The 19,356-nt window shown below is 43.8% G+C and overlaps 1 protein-coding gene across 1 annotated transcript; it reads right to left on the minus strand.

The window, feature by feature from the left end:
• Window positions 1-3,060: 3,060 nt before the first annotated feature.
• RTCB (RNA 2',3'-cyclic phosphate and 5'-OH ligase) lies at window positions 3,061-19,195 on the minus strand. The gene is made up of 12 exons (XM_084652137.1): window positions 18,969-19,195; window positions 16,432-16,510; window positions 15,097-15,164; window positions 13,395-13,494; window positions 12,645-12,801; window positions 12,005-12,161; window positions 10,270-10,429; window positions 9,355-9,530; window positions 8,577-8,765; window positions 7,221-7,331; window positions 5,148-5,267; window positions 3,061-4,174 (listed from the first exon to the last, which is right to left on the minus strand). Exons 1-12 carry the CDS (start codon window positions 19,059-19,061, stop codon window positions 4,067-4,069), a joined length of 1,518 nt encoding a protein of 505 aa, XP_084508263.1. The 5' UTR covers window positions 19,062-19,195; the 3' UTR covers window positions 3,061-4,066.
• Window positions 19,196-19,356: the final 161 nt, after the last annotated feature.

A 19,356-nucleotide genomic window follows, 5' to 3' on the forward strand; every position in this document is an offset into this window, starting at 1 on the left:
TTGTAAGATTTGGGAGATAATTGTCCTGCTCTAGTTGGCACTGGTAAGACCTCAGCTGAACAGAGGCAGCAACACAAATAAAAGGTTTAGAAAACCTGACCTTTGAGGAAAACTGTGCATGTTTAGTCTTGAGAAACAACAACAGAGGGAGGAACCTGATTAACTGTCTTCAAATGTGTTTCAGGTTATTATAAAGAGCCTGGGGATTAATTGTTCTCCATGTCCATTGACAGTCGGACAGGAACTATATGCTTAATATGCAGCAAAGGAGGTTTAGGTTAGATATTAGGAAAAGCTTTCTAACAATAAGGATAATTAAGTAGTGGAATAGGTTTCCAAGGGAGGTTGTGGAATCCCCATCCTTCAAGGTTTTTAAGAGCAAATTGGACAAACACCTGTCAGGGATGGTCTAGGTTTACTTGGTCTTGTCTCAGCATGGGGGATTGTACTAGTTGATCTCTTCAGGTCCCTTTAGCCCTGCATTGCTATGATCTCTGCATCCTGTGTGTTTATTGTGCCTACTCTTAGAAGGTGATTATTTTGCAGGAGTCAGCTAAGGGAGTAACAAACTGCACTGGGCTTTTTCTTTAAGTGATTTAATTCTACAGCGGTTAATTTTGTTAGAAACAGCACCTGCCTATTGAGTGCACTATGATCAGATACGGCTGTTCTTGCCAGGAAGTGTTATTTCATTCCTTCTGTAGGCTTAGTAGCACAGGGCGCTACAGCAATACCTGTTGGTGGTGGTGGAGTTTTATATTATGAGAAATTACTAACAGAGATGATCCTTCACATACCCCTAAAACCAGAAGTATCCCTCCATTCTACCTCTTAGAGAATTTAAATATTCATACCTTAAATCATTCTTGTATAGCTTCACTCCTGGGGGTTTCACTCTCACTGAAGGTGGAAGTCTTTGTATCTAAGCACCAGTTTTCGTGCACTGGCTCCAACTAGACATAATGCAGACACGTACTATGTAAGTTCTCCATTGGCCAGCTCTGCCAGGGGACTTCACAAGACATCATTAGAAGACAAAGTGAATACAGTTGGGCAGGGAAAGTAGTAGTGCCTGCCACTGGACAGATTGAGAGTCCAATAGCTCCACTTATGGGGTGTAATCCCCCGCCCACCAGTGGTTTCTGCAAAATAAATAAATAAATAAAGCCTAAAGAAAATACTGTCAGCTATTCACTTTTTGACTGTAAATGTACTAAGGCTCTGTCCATCTTTTCTGGGTGAGGTGTGGGAAACATCTTTCACGCTCATCACAGAGCTCTCTAACTCTCCTGTATTCCAGCAGCCCCTACAGGGACACAATGTGTGTGCTACCTGCCTTCGTCACCTACTCTCTTCATTTGATTTAGCCCAACTATCTTGTTTTCTAATGTATGTTCTGCTCCTTGGGGTGGGGACTTTTACCACATTTAATAAATACATGTTTACATCCAGAGTTGAAGACAACAGAGCTTCTATACACCTATAATCCTGCAGAAGCTGTTATGCTTTAAGTGAAGACACTACCTACACTGATGGAAGAGCTTCTCCCATCAGCATAGGTACTCCACTTCCCTAAGAGGTGGTAGTTATGTCAGTGGGAGAATCCCTCCTGTCAACATAGCGCTGTCTACATTGGGAGTTTGGCTGACATAAATGCATCACTCAGGGGTATGGATTTTCCACACCCCAAGGGATGTAATTATATCATATTAGTTCATAATGTAGTTCAGGGCAGAGTCAAAAGTTTTAAACTCTAAATTTGTCCTATTTTAAAACTGTTTTGGCCAATAGTAGTATCTGGAGAAATCTGAGTTCTTTTACACTCTACTCCTCCCTGGCCAAGAAACTAACAAAGACAGTTCTGTACAGTTTACCAAAAATTCCCAACACATTGGTACTGGTACGGCAGCACCTGCTAACAAAATCGTCAGATCTAGGTTCCATTAATCCTCATGCACAAAAATTAACTGTAAGGAAAAGGTCAAGTAGAATCTCATAAAAAACAGAATGTATCTTTTGTATATAAAAGTTCTGCCTGTTTGAATGTACGGTGATGGTTAAACAAAAGCTACCATTAATTTCAATTTAATTTGCAACACAGGAAAATGGAAGTTCAGAAAAAAAATGTATATTCAAACCATGATGGTTTCACAAATAATGAAACATGCACAAATATTTTAAGAGGTCCCTTGAAATATGGCAATGAAAAAAAATTACATTTACGTCAGCCATGTGCAAAGTATGCTGCATGGAGCTCACACGACAGCAGGGGATGGGGAGCAGCACAACTTAAGTTGTGGCTCCTGACTCTTTGGGTCTAATTCTGCCTGCAAAACATGCACTGAAATTCAGTGAGCTTGATTTTGATCTTATGTAGGTGAGAACTGGGAGTGATTCCACTGGAGACAATGGGGGAAGTGACATCAAAATAAGGCGTGACAAGTGGTAATACCAGTGTCTCCTAGCACAGACTGATTCTTTACCTGTAAAAATAAAGTTCTAACTCTTAAAATTCTAATAAAACTTAATGTTAGGTTATTAATTTGAATCACATTCCATATTCCGACATCAACAGGCTTCATGCGAGGCACTTGCTTTGAATTAACATTTTCATGAGTACATAATCAGACAAGCCCAAGTTGGAGCCTCTACTGATAGTTAGTTTCTGAACCCCTATTATAGGCATTTGTGCACTTATGCACTAACTTCAGGGTTTTATTTTAATGCAAGTGCCATCTAGTGTCTGCATTTACATTTACAAGCAAGTTTCACCCAGGAAAAAAGCGGGGGGGGGGGGGGAAGAGGGAGAGCTGGTTCTGAGAAAAGTGTAATGTTCAACAATTCCATTAAAGTTAAGCACTTATTTGCTATATTAGCATTTCTTGGAACAAACAGCGCTATTAAATGCAAACATTTGTACAATTCATAGACCAAATGCAGACACACCATCTTGGCTATAATCTGAAACCTTGGTAACTTCTAGACCACAGTATAAGCACTTTTTTCTTTTTAATAATCAGCTGTTTCAGCAACACAATGAGGACACAACACACACTGCAGTGATTTTGTGTTTTCCTGTTTTTATTTAGAAGTTCCAAGTTCCCAGAAATTCACCAACTTTGGTGATTTGCCTCCCAACTACTAAATGTAAAACAAAAATAAAGGGCTAATCTGTCAGTCTCAAATCATACTTATCTTCAGTCATGATCCTGCATCTCAAACCACTAAGTCATCCACACAGAAACCCATTGGAGAGAGCTGCACCAGCAGATCCAATTACAGGTGCAGACCTTTCAAGTTTTATGCTAAGCACATCTATCAGTTGTTAAGTCATACGATGTGCAAGGTAACATTTGACCTTTCGAACAACATACCCAATGGCACTAGAATTCCCATCAGCCCTTGTGGAACAACTGTCAATATCAAAGGAGTCAGTACACCCCAGGACCATGTTTTGATTATGTGGGCTGTGTCTGAACCCTGGCTAGTCTCTTTCATGCTTTTTGTTAGGGTTAAGACCACTCCCTACTCATCATTTTTTACATAACTACCACTACCATATGTCTACACAATATAGACTAGTGTTTGCAAACAGAGCATCTTCCCACTGCCAGGAGTTCTGTATGTGACCTGCCAGAGGACTTCAGCTGGCATCAGGGGCTCCAGTCACTTGGGTGCACACTGAGTTAGGCAAGAGTTATATATTAAACTGGCTGATGAAGGGTGTACTGCAGTCTGCAGGCTTATTAGCGACAGTCTGGTTGAGCCAGGTCTGCAGTTCTGCTAATGGAATTTCATGCATTTTTGTGGGATCATTATACATAAAGGCAACAGCATCGGTTTGTTTACCCCTTCTGCATACTAAAGGGCACCGTACCACAAAAATGTTACTTTTGAGACTCTGGGTAATAACAAGAGCATCCTCGACCAGTCATATTTCCAAAATAGGGAGTGTACTTTCTGAGCACTCTGCAGTCAAGAGGTGTGAAAGATGACAATGACGATTTTAGTCAGTTCTGTGGAAGGCATTGCTTTGCCAGTGGTTTCGGATGGTCTCAGTTACATCCTAGCCTTTAATAACAGCGATAGGTCTCAATTTAATAGCTTTCTTGCTGATGCCAGCAGCATGGCAGGTGTTAACCACATCTGTCACATTCTTATAGGATTCTGGTGCCTGAAAAAAATGAGACACAAAATTAGACACATGCCTCTTGCTTTACCCTTCAACTCTGTTAAAATAGGGGAACTTACTCATTGGAGGAACTAGTTATTTTTACACAGCTAAAAGATTACTGAACCACTTGAAGGACATAGCAATTTTCTGTCTTATTCGGTGTGGGGTGGGGAAATCAAGCTATTTTGAAGATATTCAGGAACTGAACTTGCCACTACACGGGACTCAGCACCAGGAGAGAGAACACCGGGTGCCCGCATCATGGAACAAGCCACTCCAACTTCCTCCCAGAAAGAGGCAGCCTATAAAGGTTAACTTTCACAGCCCTATTAGTGCCTGGAATCATCAGAGTAAACCTCCATGGAGTTTTCTCTGATGCCATCATTTGGGCAAAGGACTAGATTGGGCTGGTTTTGAATGCAGGCTCTTCATGTCAGAGAATGTGTTGTTACAGCACCTAGCCCATTAAAAACAACACACATTAAATGCTCCTTCCTTAATAAAACTTTGAGGTACCAAAAAACACCAACAGCTGTGAACCATTTTTGAGAAGCAGATTGTTCATGGACAAAAAACCACGAAGAATGTCCTTCCTCCTGGCCTAAGCAAATACAAGAGTTCTAGGTATCCTAAAAGCAAAACAATATCTGCATATTGCCAATTCTAGAAGCTGAAGTGCAAGATGTAGTTAGAGTTGGCAAGCACATCACAGAAGGGTGGAAACCCAAGGAATATGGCCAAAAGGCTTATATGGCACCAATATCAAGTCTCTTTGCACAATGGAAAGAAATTATTCCTATCCCCAGAAAACCAGACTTCCAGGAGGAGATTCCCTTCCTACAGCATGGGGAAACATTCAGTGTGACACTTGGAGAATTTAACAGCTTCCATCAGGAATGCATGAGCTGCTCCTCTAATGCCCCAGTGGACAAATCTATCAGAGTACACACCCAGTCACAAATTTAAAACTTACTTCTTCCATGACTAGCTTGGGGGAAGCAACACGGATGGCGATCCCCATGTCAGCCAGCTTGTCCAACACATCCTGGAAGTCCAAATTTCGTCGAGATTTGGCTCGGGACAATGCACGACCCTAAGCAATAGATTTAGATTATTTCACTTTGTTTTGTAATCACCACGAGGAGTAAGAGTTGCATTACTAAGACCGACAGACAGTGGGGGAAAATAAATAAATAAATAAAAATCACACATCTAGGTGTTTCATTCCAGGCAAGACAGCATTTGCAGAAGTGATCATGCACATATTTTACATTTAAACTAACCAGAGACTTGATGGGACAGAATACCCAAAAGGAAGACTTTCTGGGTATCTCTGGTGCTTTACAGAGCAAGCGACTTTTAACAAGTCAGCATACATTAATATTTAGTAGGAGGTGTGTGTTGTACACAAATTCCAAGTAGCAAAATGGGGAGTTTGATGCACAGATCACGTGCCTCAGGCGAGCTGAGAAACAGGAGGCAGAACTAAAATGCATTGGTGTGCTGGGGTTCCTGCATAATCAATAGCACATCCTAGAGCACTAATGTTAGGGATCACTGTTAGGATATAGATATTCAGGCCTGTCTGTAAAGGCCTATACTCTAAGAATTTAGGTGTATTCTTATCACTTGGCTAGTGATAGAGGTATAAAAGAAAGAATCAAAATCACTGTCTGCTGGTGTAAGGGCCTTCTCTTACTGTGACAGTCGGAGGCCCTGTTCTTAGGCTAAGGCCTTTGGCTAAGCAGTAGAGGCAGCCATAAGCTGGGAAGCAAACAGTCACATCCTCACATTCCAAACTAGTCACACTGAAATAAGGTGCTATTCGGCTGTTAGGAATACAATCCTGTCCTGATAGTGCCTATCACCTCCAGAGAAAGGGAAGTGCCTAGAAAATGTAAAAGGAAACTTAGTTTGATAGCATCCTGTCTGGCAAGAACTCACTTATCAATAGCTGGGATGTGAAATCCTCGCTTCTGTGTTGTCTTGTCATTGTAGTTCCCACTTTGCTATTGTTTGTCTGTATAATCTCTGTCTGGTTCTGTGATTGTTCCTGTCTGCTGTATAATTAATTTTGCTGGGTGTAAACTAATTAAGGTAGTGGGATATAATTGGTTACATAATCATGTTACAATATGTTAGGATTGGTTAGTTAAATTTCAGGAAAATGATTGGTTAAGATATAGCTAAGCAGAACTCAAGTTTTACTATATAATCTGCAGTCAATGAGGAAGTGACTGGGTGTGGGTGGGCATGGGCATGTGGGTAAGGGAGATGGGAACAGGGAATGGGGGTAAGAAAATTGGAATCATGTTTTGCTAAGGGTAGGAATGGGAACAGGGACACAGGTGTAAGGCTCTGTGGTGTCAGAGCTGGGAAGGAGGATACTAAGGAAGGAAACTGGAATCAGGCCTGCTGGAAGTTCACCCCAATAAACATCGAATTGTTTGCACCTTTGGACTTCGGGTATTGTTGCTCTCTGTTCATGTGAGAAGGACCAGGGAAGTAAGTGGGTGAAGGAATAAGCCCTCTAACAATCACTACATGTACAACAATCCACAGCATGAAGGTATCTAGGATCCCTGTAGGTTTCTCTTTTCACCCAAACTGCTACGTAGTCAGTATTCCCAATCTGGGCTTTAACTGGGCAAGGAAGCTGCAACTATTTATTTCCACTGGTAAAGAAGCCCGAGCACCACCTCCTTCTACCAAGGGAAGTGCTTTGCATGGGCATCCTCAAGACTTTCATTCCCGTTCGGGCGGTTAGTGTTTGGTGGGGGGGGAGCTCTGTCCACCACACCAAGCCTTCCTGTAAGCAAGGAAGGCCATGCACAGCTCCCTCCAGAGCCATTCAAAGTTTAGTGTTAGCCAGAGAAAGAGGCATCAAGAGTGCATGAGGCATACCGTTCGCAGCACTCCCTAGGCTGGAGATCTGGGAATCTTATCTCCCCTACTCACAAGTGTAACAGCATACTGGCTGCCCCTTGAGCAGCTGTTTCTTGGATATCCCATCACAACCCCTTCTTTAATGGTGTTTTGTACTTACAGCTCCATGGCACGTGGTTCCAAAGGTCTCGGTCATGCCTTGTTCGGTACCAGTAAGAACATAGCTGCAGGTTCCCATTGTTCCGCCAATCAGTACTGGCTGTCCAGTCAGCTAGGGGTGCAAACAAAAATAATCCCAATTTAAGATCAAATTCACTCAAGATTTAAAATAGTTTTGATCAATAAATAATAAGGGGGACCAGGGCACCATCACATATCCATAAAGGAGTTCTGGCAAGCCTCTGGCTGTGTACCCAGGAGTTCTGAGTCACTAGATGACAGGAAAATGCAGGCAGTGTATAAAGATGTTCATCATGAAGAGGCCAGGCAAATAGACACAGTTTGTCCTAACACATGGGTGGGAAAACTTTTTGGACTGAGGGCCACATCTGGGTATGGAAATTTTATGGCGGGCCATGAAATTGGGGGTTAGGGTGTGGGAGGGAGTGAGGGCTCTGGCTTGGACAGCAGGCTCTTGGGTGTGGCCAGAATGGAGGAGATCAGGGTGTAGGAGGGGGCTCAGAGCTGGGACGGGAGGTTGGGGTGTGGGGGGGAGGTGAGGGCTCCAGCTGGGGGTGCAGGCTCTCTGGTGGGACTGGAGATGAGGGTACAGAAGGGTGCTCCAGGCTGGGACTGAGGTATTTGGAGGGCGGGACGCGGATCAGGGCTAGGGCAGGGGGGCGGGAAGGTGTCAGGGTGCAGGCTCCAGGCAGCACTTACCTTAAGCAGCTCCTGGAAGCAGCAGCAGCTCCCCCCTCCGACTCCTACATGGAGGCCCAGCCAGGCGACTCTGCGTGCTGCCCCATCTGCAGGCGCAGCCCCTGCAGCTCCCATTGGCCCCGGTTACCACCCAATGGGAGCTGCGGGGGCTGCACTTGGTACAGAAGCAGCATGTGGAGCCCCCTAACTGCCTCTATGCGTGGTAGCCAGAGGGGGCATATGCCGCTGCTTCCGGGAGCTGTGGGGACCACGGCACGTGCAGAGCAGGGCAAACCCCTGACCCCGCTCCCTGGCTGGAGTGGCAGCTCAAGGGCTGGATTAAAACATCTGAAGGGCTGGATGCGGCCCCCAAGCCATAGTCTGCCCAACCCAAGGAGTGGACAGAGGGCAGATAGCTAGAAGATCACGCAGGCAATTGTAGGCTGGGGAAGAAAGGTGAATCCGGAAGTGTCCAAAAGTTTCAATACAAGCCTGAGGATAATGACGGACACTGGTAAATGTTCCAATATAATTAATTTGCTACCCTGTGTGAACTGAAACAACATTTAAAGTCTTCCTCTGTTAGTAACACAGAAACCCTTCCTATTCATCTGAAACCCCCTCCCCTGCTTCCACTTCCCCCTGAAGTTATCCGTACTTGGTAATCGACAGCAATGAGAGGATGATGAGGAGGGAAAGCCCTGGTCGATCCCTTTCTGTGCACCAGCAGGGTCCGCTCTTTTCCATCCACCACATGCTGCTCCACTTTGGCGATATTATGAGACACATCATAGATCACATGAAGATCTAGGTCATCAGGGGTTGTGTTGAAGACTTTAGCAAAGGCCTAAGGGAGAAAGTTTGGATGTAAATGTAGCCCTGACATAAGTGAATGCAACTTCATTGAAGTCAATCGAGTTGTGCAAAAAATTTACTCTACAACCAAATTGGACCGATTATCTGTTCGCTGGCAGCTTGGATCCTTCTGAAAGTATTAGAAATCAATCAGGAAGACTTAGAACACCAGAAATCAGTCAAAAAGCTGTGAAACATGCCTTAGTATTTCCTCTTCTGCCAGTTTGAGGGTAACAAAAGATACCTCAGCATTTAGCTTTTGAAAATGGAGCACTGGCACTCCTGAAAATTTTACCCTCTCAACCTAGCAGAAGAAGAAATGTTAAGACATGTTATTCTACATCTTTTAGATGTAGCCCAGATGTAACCCAGTGAGACTTTTCTGCTGCTAAAAGGTATTGGACTGATTGCCCTGGAGACTGAAGTCTTCTCTTAAACCAACAAGTCGATATAGGACAGGCAGCAGAAAAGCACAAGCTTCATGGAGCTGCTCACCATCATGGCTCAACATGTTTTACCTTGTTCCAGAGACCTTTAAAAGCACCAGAATACTTGTAGCAGAACAGCAGTTCTGCTCCTACCTGTCTGGTTAGGAAAGTCATGGAAGAGCGGTTGACCCATGCATAGTTCCCAGCCGCTGCCATTCCCTTTAGGTAGTCCTGTCCCTCTGGGGAGGCAATTCTGGCGCATGCCAACTGGCGATCATTAACTATGATCTTGTCCCGTTTCATGGCTTTCTCCATAGCCACTAAAGCATCTGGGGAAAAACAAATACAACCAGCCTGTCACCTCTACCTTGAAAGGCTTCAGATCTGGATTCACAGGCAGAAAACCCAGCTCCCCTCACAGAGGTACCAGAAGGTGGTTGAACCTTCAACTTCCTCTTAAAATTAGAAGTGAACGTGTGGAATGACTACTTCAGTTGTTGCTACACAGGGTCCCCCAGTACCACCTTCAGAGTGAAAGTGATGGAACTAGGTGCCTGGAGAAAAGACATGCTCCTTAGAGCATGTGTTTTAAGTTTTAACTACCTAATAGGTACAGTTAAAGTCCTAGGAGTATGGTTTAGAGGTCTGAGCACAGCACTCAGTGCAGGAACTCTGATGTTCTAACCACAGCTCTAACACTGACTTTTTCTGTGATCTTTGGAAAGTTACCACCTCTCTCCTTTTCCTCTTATTTCTATTGCAATAGTGCCTACGGATCCCAACCAAGGATTAGAGTCTCATACTAAGCAAATACAGACAGCTTCTGCCCTAGAGGGCTCACAATCTAGATATCTGTCCCATTCCCCCACAATCTCACAATATGAGAATTACCTATCTCATAAGGGCTGTTTAAGGATTAACTCATTGTTTTTAAAGCACAATATAAGTACTGAATATATGCTAATAAACTTGACTGGTTAATAGGGTTTATTGTGAGCAGCAGACTATTCCAAAGAGATTTTTATCTTACTTCAGCTCTTGAAAAAGTAGTCTTATCACAAAATATACCTGTAGCTACTTGATGGCCCAGGCCTCTGCTGCCGCTGTGGATCATTACACACACCTGTCCCTTGTGATCAATGCCCATCTTCCTGGCAGCATACTCATTATAAATGTCATCCACCACCTGGATCTCAGCATAATGGTTTCCTGCTCCCAGGGTCCCCAGCTGCCAATTACAACAAGATATCTTAGCCATCTAGTGATTAGACACCAGTCAAAAAGAGGAATGGCTTTTTCCTTTGGAGGTATTATGAATGAAGAGTTTATGTGCAATATGGTGAATTGTAATAGAATGTGGTTAGAAGGTATGAATTGGTTAGAACGTGGAAGTCTATTCCTGAATCCCGGCTATCAAAAGGACTGTGCAGATATAATCTTGTTTATCTCCCTTGAAACTTGTAAGAAGATCAAAATACGTATTTTTTAAAAAAATGGTCCAAAAATAAATAGTTGTAGCAGGAGAATATGATTCAATAGAAGGACCAGGACCTGCCAGTAGTGCAGCCACTTTCAGCAAACACACAGAGGCATACTTAAAAGGACGGAATAGATTCTAAAACACAGATAGTAAAGAGAAGTAGCCTTTACATGGGCTTAGTAATAGGGCTGAGGCAATGTCTACACTAGAGAGTTTACAGCGGCACAGCTGTACCAACGCAGCTGTGCCGCTGTAAGATCTCTCATGTAACTGCGCTATGCCAACGGGAGAGAGCTCTCCCATCAACGTAATTAAACCACCCCCAACAAGTGGCGGTAGCTATGTCGGCAGCAAAACCTTTAACACCAACATAGTGCTGTACACACTACCACTTATGCCGGTATGGGCTGTTTTTTTCATACCCCTGAGCAACATACATTTTGCTGACATGAGTGGTAGTGTAGATATGACCAAAAAAGTTTGTAAAAACAGGTGGGTTTTTTTAAAGCCTCATTCCTGGAGAAGTCAATGATGGAGATGTGGTCTGAGCATAGGACTAGGAGCCAGAATCGCCCAGCTTCTAATTATGGTTTTGACACCAACTCTGTACATTTGGGAAATTCACTTAACTGTGAGAAACAGATAATTACCTGCTCCACAGAAGAGATATGAAGGTTAATGTTTTCAAAATTCTTTAAAGGTTAAAATGCTATGGAATTGCAATATATTCTCATTAATAATACCCACGAGAGCTGGAGGAAGAAGCCTTTAAATTATAGTAATGGTATGATCTCTGCTCTAGCCAGCACACCAACCCAGGCAATGAGCTATCAGCAGTGGAAGTTAAATCCAGTTCTCTTGCATGGCAGGCCAGAATTTTACAATTAAGTCACAGGACATGTTCTTCAAAGGTTTTTTTAATAAATACATTGTTGGCTCAGACAATTTAAGTCAATGTAACCAGAACAAAAAAAAAAATCTAGAGAAGTTACCATTCCTAAAAGGTTGACAAGTGCTAGTAGTGACAAATTCAAACAGTTAGGGCCAGCTGTTTAGCAACAGATGGGAGGTCAACTCACTGGGATTTTTTTCTATAGCCAATTTTATACCTACGTAAGAATTAAATCACAGTTCTAACTGTTATTTGTTTTCCCCTATTCTAGCTCTGTCAGAAAATGGATTCAAAATCATAACTCCTCCCAAATCATGACAAGTCAAAACCTATATGAACACAGGGCATGAGTTATAGAAATGAAGCTAATTTTTTCTTGTTGTTGTTTTAAACCTCAAAGTGTTTACAACCACCTTACAGGTAACATTTACCTGAGGCAAACCTCTTTTCTTAGCTCTTGAGGAGACCTTATTGGGATCAGCCTGCAGCATCCTTCCATACTCCTCACAGTGCTCCTTGTCCTCCGCCCAGGCATAGCCTTCCCGGAGAGACCAGTCCACACCCATCTCCAGGGCCTCCTCCAAGTCCCTGCAACATCAAGACACTTTCCTCGAACTCTTAAATAAGTACTAGCACAAAGTTAACCTCACATGTGTCCCAAGGGTTCACACCCATGTCTGAAGTGGTGAAAAGCCCATGAGTTCAACTCAACCCTTTGCTGCCAACCAAAAAGCCTGTTCCACAAAGATAAAGTTTGTGAATAAAGCCACTTGCAACTTCATTGCTTCTCCTCCCCCCTATCAGGGTAAGGGCTGACATTTTAGCATCACTATCTATACAATTAAAGAAACCCTCCATTATGAGAGCTGATAACCCTCAAAGCACACTTAATTAATCCTCTGACTCCTAGATGGCTTTGTACTATTATTTCTAGCTGTATGTGTCGAGGCAAGGAATGGGCCAGGAAGTTTCTTTCCACCTCCTTCCAGCCTTCCACCTGCAAATCCCTTCTCAAAACAAAGGCCAGACACTGCCCATGCCCCAAAAGTGCACACACAGTCATTTACTTACTTAGCATTCATGGGGATGACACCCTTGGAGCCCACCCCAACTGGAATATGGTCAAACATGGCCTGGGCGAGCTGTTCCTTCACGGGCTGGACGTCACTTTCATCCAGGTTCGTACGCAGCAATCGGACACCACAGTTGATGTCAAACCCGACACCACCTGAAGGTATAAAAAACAAAAACACACACAAAGTTAATAGATGGGGCTGCTCAGTTGTGGGCCACAGAATGCTATGCTGTAGCATTTGGGCACGTTTATCTTTAATGCTGAAGTGCTTCCTGACAGAGAAAGTTTTGTATACTAGGGCCTGCAGTCTTCATCAGTCCTACTACCATATTAAATAAGAGGACAGCTGCAATCTTCTCCATTTTAGTGAATTTCCATGCAGTCTGTAGGCCCCTGGCAAGCTGACAATGCAACCCCCCAAATAGGGTAAAATTTGGCCAAAACCAAGTTCAGGGGTTCTGGGCTCTCTCTTCAGAAGTTGGGAACAGACACCCAAAACAGCGTGAAGAGAGCAAGGCTCCCTGCACTGTTTAGGTTGTAATCAACTCCTGCAGAAAAAACAGAACTCAGGATGGATGAACTGGTACCTCAACAGAGAAAAACTTTTCAGGTCACTATAAAAAACATTTCACTTTACTTCTGTACTGTAAAAGAGTGGGGATCTCAAACAGCTATTTCAAGAAAGAATTTCCAATCACCAAAGATATTTCTCAAAGTATATTACATCAGACTCAAGTTACTCTTACCTGGTGACACCACTGCCTCTGGGTCACTCATGTCAAATGCTGCCATGTTACCAATGGCAAACCCATAGCCAGAATGTACATCAGGAAGCCCAATAGATCTCTGCAAGAAAGTTCATCAGATTTCAAATGGGCAGTGGAAAGACTTCTTTTAAAATTATATACAATCCTGTTCCACGTATAGACAGGCACAATGTAAACCTTACGCCAAGACTAGTAACCAGTAACAGTATCTGGGGCAGTTTACAGATCAACACACCAGTCAGCTACCTGGATTCAGAGTTCCCACATTCCACACTGACACAGGAAACAACTTTTGAATTGAATTGTGGTATCTAAACTGATAAGCAGTTTATCATTAGGACTCATCTGCCTCAGATATAGCACATCTGCCTCATTCAATTAAACTGGATTTAATAATGACAAGCCCACAATAAAAGGCAAGGAAGTTCAAGCATGCAGAAAGTCACCCAAAATGCCAGCAGATTGCAAAACAAAGGAAAGAAAAAAAAAAAACTATTAAGTAAGAGGCAAGCAGGAAACAGACATCATTTTCCAATACTGAATTGTATAACTGCACACAAAGTAAGTGCTTCATCCCAAACAAAAATGACCCAAGAGGTAGATGTTTAAGCTAGTTTTTGTTAGTATGACCTGCAACACAAAGAGGCCCTTTTGCAGATACTTTATTTTACGATGGCTAGAAGAGGCCTGCCCTTTCTCCTCCCCAACACTAGAAATTCAGATCTTGTCTGTCCCAGAAGACTTTATGGAGAATTAGTAATGACTTCACAGCTTTCAAGAAAATGAACCCTGATTAATTGATAAGGGTTGTGATTTTTAATCAGACTGTTTAAAACCGTTTTGAACACTTATTAAAACACAAACATTGGGAAGAAAAGCCGTTTATTAAGAATTCAACCTTTTCCCGTCCTAAGAAAGCTCGATTTGCAACCAGGAAGCCCTCTAACATAGACAGAAGACTAGAATAGATATTTGTGACATTTCTGTGGTAAGACAAGCTGAAAAGCAATTTTAAAGAACAGTTTGCAAAACAGACAAAAACAAAACAACCCACATCCCCGATTCTTCTCCTTTACAGATCACCTTTTAGACCTTTTATAGCCCCAAGGGCAGCACTTTATTGAAAAAAATGAATTAGAGCTTTTGCTTAGTCACCATGTAAAACAACTGAAAATGAAACCACCATGTTGCTTATTGACAGTTAAGAAAAATGAGAAGTAACTCGCCCCCTACAAAAACACTTTACTCTCAGCTTCCTGAAAAGTGACACACCCTATCACGTATAGAAATTTCTTAAATGTATTAGAAGCAAAATAAAGACAAAGAAAAGTGTAGGTCCGCTATTTAGTGGGAAGGAAGAACTAATAACGGATGACACCAAGAAGGTGGAGGCATTTTAATGCTTCCGTCTTTACCAAAAAAAAATTGTGACCAGATGCGTAACACAATATCAACAAGGGGGAGGGGGACACAAGCCAGAACAAGGAAAGAACACGTCAAAGGATATTTAGATAATTTAGATGTATTCAAGTTGGTTGGGCCTGACAAAATTCACCCTAGCATACTAAAGGAACTAGCAGAAGCAATCTCAGAACTATTTGTGATTATTTTCAAGAACTCATGGATGATTGGTGAGGTCCTAGGGGAAGAAAAAGAACAATTCTTCAGAGCAGTCACTCACATGAATAATGCCAGGTAGTGCAGCCACATTCCCAATCTGTTTCATGGCAGGCAAGAATCCACCAGCACCTGAAAGAAGACAACTGAAAGTTTATCCAAGGGACTTGCCAATGAACAGCGTTGATCATGACTGATATGGTAGCACCTTTCAAGTTGGTACTCAAAATCCAGGCAGATCAGTAGTGACCAAAAGTCATTTCAATCTGGTGGAAAATACCTGGCACTTTGGGGAGCTACAGCCCCATTATACTGAAGAGTTTCTGAAATTCTCCCACTGTGGCTCCAGTATCAGTGCAGCTCCGACTGTTGCTAGCATCGAAGTGCCGGTATAGGCCACCTGTCTACATTTTTACTGCCATATAATCTAGACCTGTATAAGAAGGTCAAAATGCTGGCTCTCGGTCTACAACAGAGCTCCCACAAATGCTAGATTAAAAAAGGTGGGCTAATTTCTGAAAACCTTCAATAGATCATGCTACAGTGAAATTAATCTTGTGGCATCAGTGCAGAGCACAGAGGTGTTGACATAACACAAACCACCTCTACAGCTGGCACTCTTGTTGGTAAATATCAAAAGATAAACCAAGGACTGACTGGGGTATGGAGAATGAACTCTCTTTTCTTCCCACTTTGTGGTCCCTGCCGCCTTCCAGGTCAAGGCTGAAGCACTGTCAGGAAGCTTGCACTCTTGATGTCCATGCTGTACCAATATCATGAAGGTAGAAGCCTTCAGAGGACAGTGCCAAGTCAATTTAGTTTGTATTTATATATAAAGATGTTACAAAACCTAAGATCAAACAGAAATATCCCCATGTTTGTTGTTTTAGCTTCCTCTGTATTATGTATTTAAGATTTCCTTCCTGCATTGTGCTGTCACATGAGAACTAGAAATTAACTGAGAAGTCTATTTTCATAGCCCAATCTGAGTGAAATGCAGAAAATAACTAAAAGGATGTACATTATGAAAAGTGCAGTATATTTTAAAATCCTTTTAATTTTCAATTATTTAAAGTTCTTATCAACACAGGAATTTATTAATTATTTTTTAAACTTGCTTAAGTCCCTTAAGTCACCAGGACTGGCAAGCCAACATATTTCAGCAGCGCTATTTTCAGGATAGCGGTGTTGTTAAGCACACAGGTAGTGCATAATGTCATGGCTGGACATATGAGTAGCCTTCACTACACATTTTCATTGTTTTCTTTGATGTATGCAAGCCACATTAATTCAGGGTAGGAGGCTTTTTTAGGAGGTAAGGGTGAAAGAAGTGAAATAAGGGAAGCAAGTGTTTGAAATTTAATGAAAACAAATGAGAATGGGATCTTCCTGTGCTTACCACCACCTCTGCAGGCATTTCGTAACTCCTCAAACATTAATTTCTCTAGCGGCTCATTTACATAAAACACTCCTTCCACCTAGAGGCAAACACAAGAAGAAGAAGAGACACAATAATGCATCATTACTGGTCTCACAAAAACTCACTTCCACAAGAAGAACTACACTATAGAACAAGAATTGCCAAGATTAATGGTATATAATAGGTTACAAAGTGTATTTTTTTTTGTCATTTTCTTGCCACTGTTTATTTAGAAGTATATTATTTGATTAGGTTTCTGGTAGTGCTTAAGACATGCTAAGATATTCCAAAAGACAAGCCTTGAGCCAAGAAGTTTACAATCCAAACGCTCAATCCTGCAAACACTTAGGCCACGTCTATACGTACAGTGCTGCAGCAGCGCAGCTGTACCAATACAACTGTGCCACTGCAGCATGTCTCGTGAAGATGCTCTATGCCTATAATAAAACCACCTGCATAAGTGGCAGAAGCTACGTCAGCAGGAGAAACTCTCCTGTTGACATAGCACTGTGCACACGAGTATAACACGAGTATAACGAGTATAACTTGGTGTAACTTATGTTGCTCGGGGGGTGTTTTTTTCACAACCCTGAGCAACATAAATTATGCAACCATAGGTTTCAGAGTAACAGCCGTGTTAGTCTGTATTCGCAAAAAGAAAAGGAGTACTTGTGGCACCTTAGAGACTAACCAATTTATTTGAGCATGAGCTTTCGTGAGCTACAGCTCACTTCATCGGATGCATACCGTGGAAACTGCAGCAGACATTATATACGCACAGAGATCATGAAACAATACCTCCTCCCACCCCACTCTCCTGCTGGTAATAGCTTATCTAAAGTGATCATCAAGTTGGGCCATTTCCAGCACAAATCCAGGTTCTCTCACCCTCCACCCCCCCACACACAAACTCACTCTCCTGCTGGTAATAGCCCATCCAAAGTGACAACTCTCTTCACAATAAGAAAAGGAGGACTTGTGGCACCTTAGAGACTAACCAATTTATTAGAGCATAAGCTTTCGTGAGCTACAGCTCACTTCCTCAGATGCATATCGTGGAAACTGCTGCAGTTTCCACGATATGCATCTGAGGAAGTGAGCTGTAGCTCACGAAAGCTTATGCTCTAATAAATTGGTTAGTCTCTAAGGTGCCACAAGTCCTCCTTTTCTTTTTGCAAATACAGACTAACACGGCTGTTACTCTGAAACATCTCTTCACAATGTGCATGATAATCAAGGTGGGCCATGTCCAGCACAAATCCAGGCTCTCTCACCCCTCTCCCTTTTCCCCGGGGACACACACACACACACAAACTCACTCTCCTGCTGGCAATAGTGAGTTTGTGTGTGTCCCCGGGAAAAAAAAGGGCGGGGGGGTGAGAGAGCCTGGATTTGTGCTGGACATGGCCCACCTTGATTACCATGCACATTGTAGGGAGAGTGGTCACTTTGGATGAGCTATTACCAGCAGGAGAGTGAGTTTGTGTGTGGGGGGGTGCAGGGTGAGAAAACCTGGATTTGTGCTGGAAATGGCCCAACTTGATGATCACTTTAGATAAGCTATTACCAGCAGGAGAGTGGGGTGGGAGGAGGTATATATATCTCTGTGCGTATATAATGTCTGCTGCAGTTTCCACGGTATGCATCCGATGAAGTGAGCTGTAGCTCACGAAAGCTTATGCTCAAATAAATTGGTTAGTCTCTAAGGTGCCACAAGTACTCCTATGCAACCATAGACTGTAGTATAGACATAGCCTTAGGCACAAAACTACTGACATGCATTAGCACCTGTAGTATTAAAGCCTAAAATCAGACAGATGTTAGGGAGAACAGAGGTGGTGCATATGTGGCCCAGGTGGTGCCTGGGTGTACCTTAGGCTCCTAACTTGTACTTCTGGAATTAGACACAATTATACCTTGGAGCATTACGCCCTGCACGCCAGGATGTTTTCTCTGAAGTTTATTTGAACATTGCCAGATTCATGCTCTAAGGAAATCGTTAGGATGCAAAAATAAAAAAAGTAAATAAATAAATAAATAAATCCCAGCTCCACCAGAGCTCTCTGGGGTCGGGGGAAGAGTGGTGCCTGCCTCCAAGAGACCCCCACCGCCAGCCACTTGTTACATTTTCAAAGGAGCCTCCCCGAGAGCCGCTGGGCAAAGGCATCGCCCGGATCCCGCTTTGACCTGAGCCGACGCAAAAGCACCTGCCTGGGGGCGCTGATCCGCTTCTCTCCTTGGGCCCCGCCCGGCCCTACCCCTGGGTCTGGTCCCAGGCTCAGGCCGCAGCCCCCCGGGCAGGAGCCTGGCGCGCGAAGGTCTCGCGGACAGCAACAGGCCACGCACCGCCGCGGGCTGCTCCTCCCAGCGCGGGGGCGCCAGCAGCCCCAGGGCGAAGGGCGGGGAGGGAGTCTCGGGGCAGCCCAACCCCCACCTCGGGCTCCGCGTGCGGGAGCGCGCGCTGAACGGTCGGCCACTGCCGAGCGCGAGCCCAGGACACCCCGCCCCGAGCTCACATTCATGTTGGGCACGAAGCCCTTCTTGATCCTCCAGCTGTTCTTGTCGAGCTTGTCCAGATACTGCAGCTCATCATTGTAGCTGCGGCTCATGGCGGCGGCCCTGTAGACTCCGTGTCACACACGCACCCAGCGGCTCCCACTCCCACACGGCGCCACCGGCCAGGATGCAACGGAGGCCGCCGAGGCCCAGGCTCTCTCAGAAGGCGAAAATCCAGCGAATGGGAGGGCAGTAGCTGAGGAGGTTGGACGGGACCTGCCGAGGCTCAGATTTCATCCGTTCAGTCTGGAGCGTTACATTACGCCAGCCCTGCGGTGCTCTGCGGCGCCCCCTAGCGGCCGAGCAGGGCGCTGAGCCGTCGGGAGGGTCGCCCCGCCCCCTGCGGTG

Source organism: Lepidochelys olivacea, assembly GCF_965140295.1.
Source record: "Lepidochelys olivacea isolate rLepOli2 genome assembly, chromosome: 1".
In the NCBI taxonomy this organism is placed as follows: Eukaryota; Metazoa; Chordata; order Testudines; family Cheloniidae; genus Lepidochelys; species Lepidochelys olivacea.